This window comes from Acartia tonsa, chromosome 10 (genome assembly GCF_053477335.1).
Source record: "Acartia tonsa isolate MP-2025a chromosome 10, ASM5347733v1, whole genome shotgun sequence".
Taxonomy (NCBI): domain Eukaryota; kingdom Metazoa; phylum Arthropoda; class Copepoda; order Calanoida; family Acartiidae; genus Acartia; species Acartia tonsa.
Window position 1 is genome coordinate 11,455,551 of NC_137269.1, and position 6,325 is coordinate 11,461,875.

The 6,325-nt window shown below is 32.9% G+C and overlaps 1 protein-coding gene across 1 annotated transcript in view; it reads right to left on the reverse strand.

Annotated features, from left to right (window-relative positions):
* Positions 1-4,915, reverse strand: part of LOC145329386 (kinesin-like protein KIF19) — a 29,808-nt gene extending 24,893 nt beyond the window's left edge. Inside the window, exons 1-4 of the mRNA XM_080173476.1 lie at positions 4,783-4,915; positions 3,376-3,435; positions 1,813-1,893; positions 1,027-1,113 (exon numbers count right to left, since the gene is read on the reverse strand). Coding sequence (XP_080029602.1) covers positions 1,027-1,113; positions 1,813-1,893; positions 3,376-3,435; positions 4,783-4,896 — 342 coding nt within the window. The 5' untranslated portion in view covers positions 4,897-4,915. The remainder of the gene's footprint in view (positions 1-1,026; positions 1,114-1,812; positions 1,894-3,375; positions 3,436-4,782) is intronic.
* Between the last annotated feature and the right edge of the window lie 1,410 nt (positions 4,916-6,325).

The window sequence follows — 6,325 nt, forward strand, 5'->3', positions numbered from 1 at the left end:
TTTTTGAGTCACTTTGTCCCTATACATCTAGGGTTGTGCGATTTCTATTGGATAATTCAATATTGGTGCATGATTCTGTTACACCGAAATCAAAGAACGCGGAGTATGTTTAAGATAACGTAAGGACGTGGAAAAAAACAGCTCCAGAATGTTATTGTAGGTAACTTACAGGCCAACTTCAATTATTGTAGAATAGCATTGCTGCAAAATAATTTTCTCCAATATTATTTCAAAAATAAAAATCAGATTTTAAAATTTTTCATAGGAAATTTGTAAAATTATACTTGATGAGCACGTTTGGAAATAACATTAGGTTAGAAATAACCATTGTATAGTGTCATAACTTGATAATAAAAATTGAATATAAATTTGTTGCAAGATTACCTATTTAAATAAAGGATTCTGTTCGGGACATACTTACATTTTATTAAAGACTTTGATCATAGAGATGCCTTGTTTATAAGCTTGTACTTTATTGTTGTAGGAATGATTAATAAAATAAATAGATGGATATGATAATTATATAACATAAAAAAAAAATTCAGTATGAATCATCAGGTCGAGTTTGAAATCTATAAAACTGTTTTAACATATCTAAATCAACGATAAGAGCTATCCCGTACAGGCGTAAGGTGAAAATTACGGTTTACGTTTGCTTTAGGATTACCAAACTATAAGATTTAATTTTTTAATTGGTTTTGTGGAAGGAGGTTGAATATCTACTTGGGTAATCTACGTTTCCAAGCTAAAAATAGCCTAAAACCTGCACAAGACTATTACTACCAATCCTAATCAATCATTTAAATATAAATCCAACAAATACATTGTAACTGGATAAAATCAGCCATGTGACGTCATAAAAATGAGGGATTATCCATCTTTTTTATTGGTTTTCTTACGCACTTCTCCTCTCATTTTCCTCATTTTTATGGCGTCACAAGGCTGATTTTTGAGACACTTTGTCCAGTTATAATACATCCTGTACTTGTGTACTTCTTACTGTGCTTTATGAGTACAAAGTTCTACCTTGTCAAATATGTACTGCCTCTCGGGGTTCCTGTTCTTTCTAAGTACATCTTGGGATCTGTTCTTTGGTTCTCGCAGTACAACCATCTAGATAATAAAAATGCATAACTAATATTTGGTGCTTTTTTTAAAAGGATAAAGCGAACATTAAACACCACCCCCCCCCCCGGCCCCCCCCCCCTATTTTTAAAGTAAGTTGAAAATAACTTGGATGTTAAACCTTTTAAGGACCTACAAAAAGCTCTCCTATAAAGGACCATATTGGTTTTGTGGTTAGCAAGATCATTTGCTACAAACAGACACCCAAACAGATAAACATTCTGTTACTTTAAAATAAGGATCACTTATACGTCTTACATGTGTAAAATCCTTTACATTTTTGGTTTGTCTGTTTGTCTGCTCTAACAAACCACTGAACGGATTTAGTTTTCTTTTTTATGGAAAATTCCAATGCAATGGTTTAACGATGGTTTAATACGATTTTAATTTCTGTATTGTATAGGCTGTTTACGGCTCCTTCCCTCCCCTTTTGATCATAGCATAGACCTAGTATGGTGTAAAAATCTTAATCGTTATATTAAAGTAAAAGGATGTTTGTGTATCTGTCTGTCTGTATCAAAGGATCTCACTAACCACTAAATAGGTCATGGGAAGGTTTATTTGGGGGGGGGGGGGGGGCACCACCACCCTTCAAAGGAAAGCGCCCCCAATTTTGTACTTAAAATGAACTAAAATTGAATGCTAAGATGCTTCTAGGGGCGTAGCCGCTAGATGAGTATAATGTACCTTTTCATCAACTTTATCTGCAATGTTTATATAGCCCCGAGACTCCTCCTCCTTCTTTAGGGGTCTGATTCTCAAAGCAACCTTAAAATTATCAATAAAGTATCTATTTTTAAAGCTGGGCTTTTCTTAAATTAGATAATGTCCGTCTGTCCGTAACGGATAGCTCTTTTGATGATTTAGGGATGCTTGAATTATCCTATCAATTTCAAATTTTCATACATCTATGAATATTGTCATCCTTGTTGACTTAACAAAAAGGAAAAAAAGAATGGATTAAATAAAACTTTTATGCTAATCTAAAAATATTTTATGCTGAATCTAAATAAAATATGACAACTTTTCACAAAACTCTTTCAGAAGAAGAACATAAATCAGGAAGGGAGGGGATATTGAAGTATAAATTATCCTGGTACCAAAGTTTTGAAACAAAAACATTTATTGGATTTGATTAGTTGGTTTCAAACTATTAGCGTTTAAACTTTTTAAGCAATGATTTTAATCTAGAGAAAAGAAAATTTTTAATATTGGGGAGGCATATCAATATATAACATATGGTCTTATCCCTTAAGATCTCTGAATTATTCAATGATGATTGCATCCATATGTAGCTGAGCTCAATAATTTAAAAATAAGAAGAAATTGATTGTTAAAATGATAGATAAAGAGATAGATGATTAGATGAAGAATTATGGAGAGATTAATGAAAGGATGTGACATGGAGACTAAATGCATATCAAAATATTTTGGTTTAAAAATAAATAGATGAATGCAATGATATGATTTGACATAAGACGTATGAACGTGATAATCTAGAAAATATGCATAGAGTAGCTTCGCTTTATATAAGGAAAAGCTAGGATTATTTTTAAAATAAAATATTCTTTATTGTGTTACATACATTAGCGTGCAAAAGGGGGTGTAGAGGGGTGTATCAACCACCCCAGCAAAATACACTTTCTTAGGTAAACAACCCCCAAAAATCTCTCTATAGTTACTTCCCCTGATACACCACTGGCTACATAATAACCATATTTCAAGTTATATATATATTTGCATTGACTAATACTATAAGAAAGAAACAAATAATATTTTTTTTGGCGTTGAATACTGTCCCATCCCACCTTTGAAAATTGAAAATAAGGGGGTTTATTGTTTCTCGTTTGTTTACTACATTAAGTCAGGTTAGTTTAGGTTATATGGGTCACTATGTAGCCCCACAGGGGTTATGTATAGGGAAAAACATAGGGGGGTAGGCGGTTATTCGTGCTCAATAGGCACTTGTAGGAAAGTCCCATATTTAAAATCAAATAAAAATGTCCAATAGATTATTTTAGATATTTGTAAACCATATCCAGTGACAACTATAATAAAATGACAAAGAGACAGGGATCTTAAGAGATAAGACAATGGCGATTGATTAATATACACCCCCAATGATGACAAATTAATAATAATTAAAATTATTGGCTGAAAAGTTTCAACACACAACTAAGTTAGACCTAAAAAATAAAAATTCATTTATGGTACCCAAAGTTTTGAGCCAACGAATAAAAAAAAACTTACCATGAGATGTTCATTGTTGGTTTCCTTTTTCTTTACAGAATCTGTACTTTCTAATTCAGACTAAAATAAATATTTCTTTCATCTGTGAAGATTTTCTACAATAATTACCTAGTTGTTATTCAAGATGGTTCATTTATGACACATTTAGTACTCGAGGTAGGAATTCTCTTTGACTTTAAGCGATCGTCTAAGGATCCTAGTTTATCATTCATTTGATATATCAACCATGGATATTAGATTTCGGTATATTTAACAGACAACCAACCTTTTGCATGGTAATGAGCTGTGCCTGTTTACGGGCAAAGGCATTCCTCCTACTCTAACTATTAATGTCACGTGCCAGACATAGCAGCAGTCGGTGCCTTTTTAGAAATGTGTTTAGTATGACTCTGTGTGGCTGGTCCTGACTTGAACCTTCCACCTTCCTGGCGACAAGCGGGCACATTTTGGACTTATAGATTAGGATCATAGACAAGCTTCGCTTATAATATCATACTTTTTTGTTGGGTATTATTATCGTAAAAATCAGATAAATGGGACAATTATATCATACAAAGAATTGTTGTAAAAAAGTTAAAATCAGCATGTTTTAAAGGGACATACAGACTTTCTAGTAACAATTACACAATTTATACTCTTTTAAATACTAACAAACTGTTTCGGAAATCATCAGGCAAAGTTCAAAATCGAATATGACTATTCTAACAGGTACAAATTAACGTTAAAAGCTAGCCGTTCCGTACAGACCTATCCTGAAAAATTTCGCGTTTAAAAATGTTAAATACAAAAGCAACTGCTTTCTTATCACAACTGAAAACGGTTTTAAATTATGTTAATTTTTCTTTCTGAAAAGAGCTTTCCCATCATCTAATGTGCTTCTACTTTAAATCTTTCATATTCTCTGGCTATCAGACATCAAAAGGTGAAAAAATTGCATTTTTGATCAAACAGTTTGGAAAAAAAGATTAGATGTATCAAAATAGATTGTTAAATTGTCACAAAAATCTGAAATATTGTATATTTTTCATTTTGTAATATTGGTTTTAAAATAAAAAGCCTAAAGCAATCCTTTGACCTATATGTGAAGCTTCCATAGAATGAAGAACTCAAACAAGTCGGTAGTCGAAATCTTAACCTTCCGACAAAAAACCTACTATTATTAAATAGGACTAGCAGCAACGCCCCTAGCAAATTGGGGCTCTGTATTCGACGGGGCAAAGTAGGCTAGAATAATAGAATAATAGCCATCCTAAGACTTAAATCCGAAATGAAATAACCTAACAAAAACATTAATGGACCTACATATAGCTTAAAGAAAATAGAGAACCCTATCGGTTCAGTTGTAGTTAAGATCTTAAGCTTCAGACAAAAAAACCTCCTACTTCACATAATTGGATACATATCTACCTTGGTCGCAGATTTGCGAGTTCTATGGCTGCTGGATCGCTCTGAATGGCCGCTTGACCGCTCAGACTGGCTGCCAGAATCCGTGTCGTGTTTTCGTCTACTTCGCCTTCTCATCTTTACGGTTTTCACTTAAGACTCTGAAATTTATGTAAAACAAGGATGACAACATCCATAAAAGCGAAGCACTGAAACGGTAGGACAAAAGGACATTAACACCTGTATAGTGTCAGAACTGAATAATCAGAATATAAATGTATAAGAGTCGATGCAAAATTGTAAGTAAATTTGTTGAAAAAATGCTTGATACAGAATAATGTTTATGGACATACTTACATTTTTAGGACTTTTTAGGAATTATAGAGTTGCTTCGCTTATAATATTGTATTTTGTTGTCCCAGGTCTCAGTACATACAAAAAATCAGATCAATCGGATAATTAGATTACATCAAAATTTGTTGTTAAAAAAGTAAAAAAAATCAGCATGTTTAAAATGGACGTACGGACATTTTGGTAATGATTATAGAGTTGCTACGATTTCTAAATCGTACCTTACTACTACAGGAATGACCATGCAAAGTTTGAAATCGATAGGACAATTCTAACATGCCTAAATTAACGAAAAAAGCTATCCGTTACGGACGGACGGACGGACGTACGGACGGACCGACCCTAATTATAGAAAAGCTTCGCTTTTAAAAATCTTTTAAATTTAAATCGTACAAAGAAATCCCAGGTAACTTTGCTTGCAGAAATTATAGATTTAATCGGGGCAATTTCCCTCAATTATAGAGCCAAGTCGAAAAATTATTTGAAATAAATTGAAAACAAATGGGTAAGACAAAATTTCGTGCATCAGTATATTATAGATTAGGTTAGGTTATATTGAGTACAAGGTAGCCACGCAGGATTTGGGCAACGTAGGTATAGATCCCGCATGATTAAAAAAAAAATATAGGCGAATTTTCTGTGCTTGCAAGGTACTTTGAGGGATAGTTACAAACTAAGGACGTCCAAGAGGGAGGGTAAAGTGGGGATTACCCCCCCCCCCCAAAAAAAAAAAAAATATATTTTACCCCAGGGGTAAATTTTGAGGGGGAAAAACAAAATTTAACCCTGCCAACAGATTTCAGGGGGGTAATTACCCCCCCCTCCCAAGCAAATTTTACCCCCCAAAAAAAAGTTTGGACGCCCCTGCTCCAAACATTGTAGAAATTATGCTAAATATTTTTTAGGGATTTACATCAATTATCATTTGAAAATTTAATGTATAGCACGATATTTATTCGATTTTGCCTTAATTCCTGAGGAAAATTTTTCTTTGTTTTGTCTATTTATTTTGGAAATGAAATAAATCGATTTTTGCCTTTCATTAAAATGTATTTACATACATTAAAGCATGAAAAGTTGAGTTTGTAGTCAATAATTAGACCTGTTGCTTTTTACCTAGACAATACAAATTTGCCATGACCTTAGCCTTTGGTACAATATTTATTATTTAGTGGTTTATGAATATTTAATTTAAAAAATAGGCCTACATAAATAA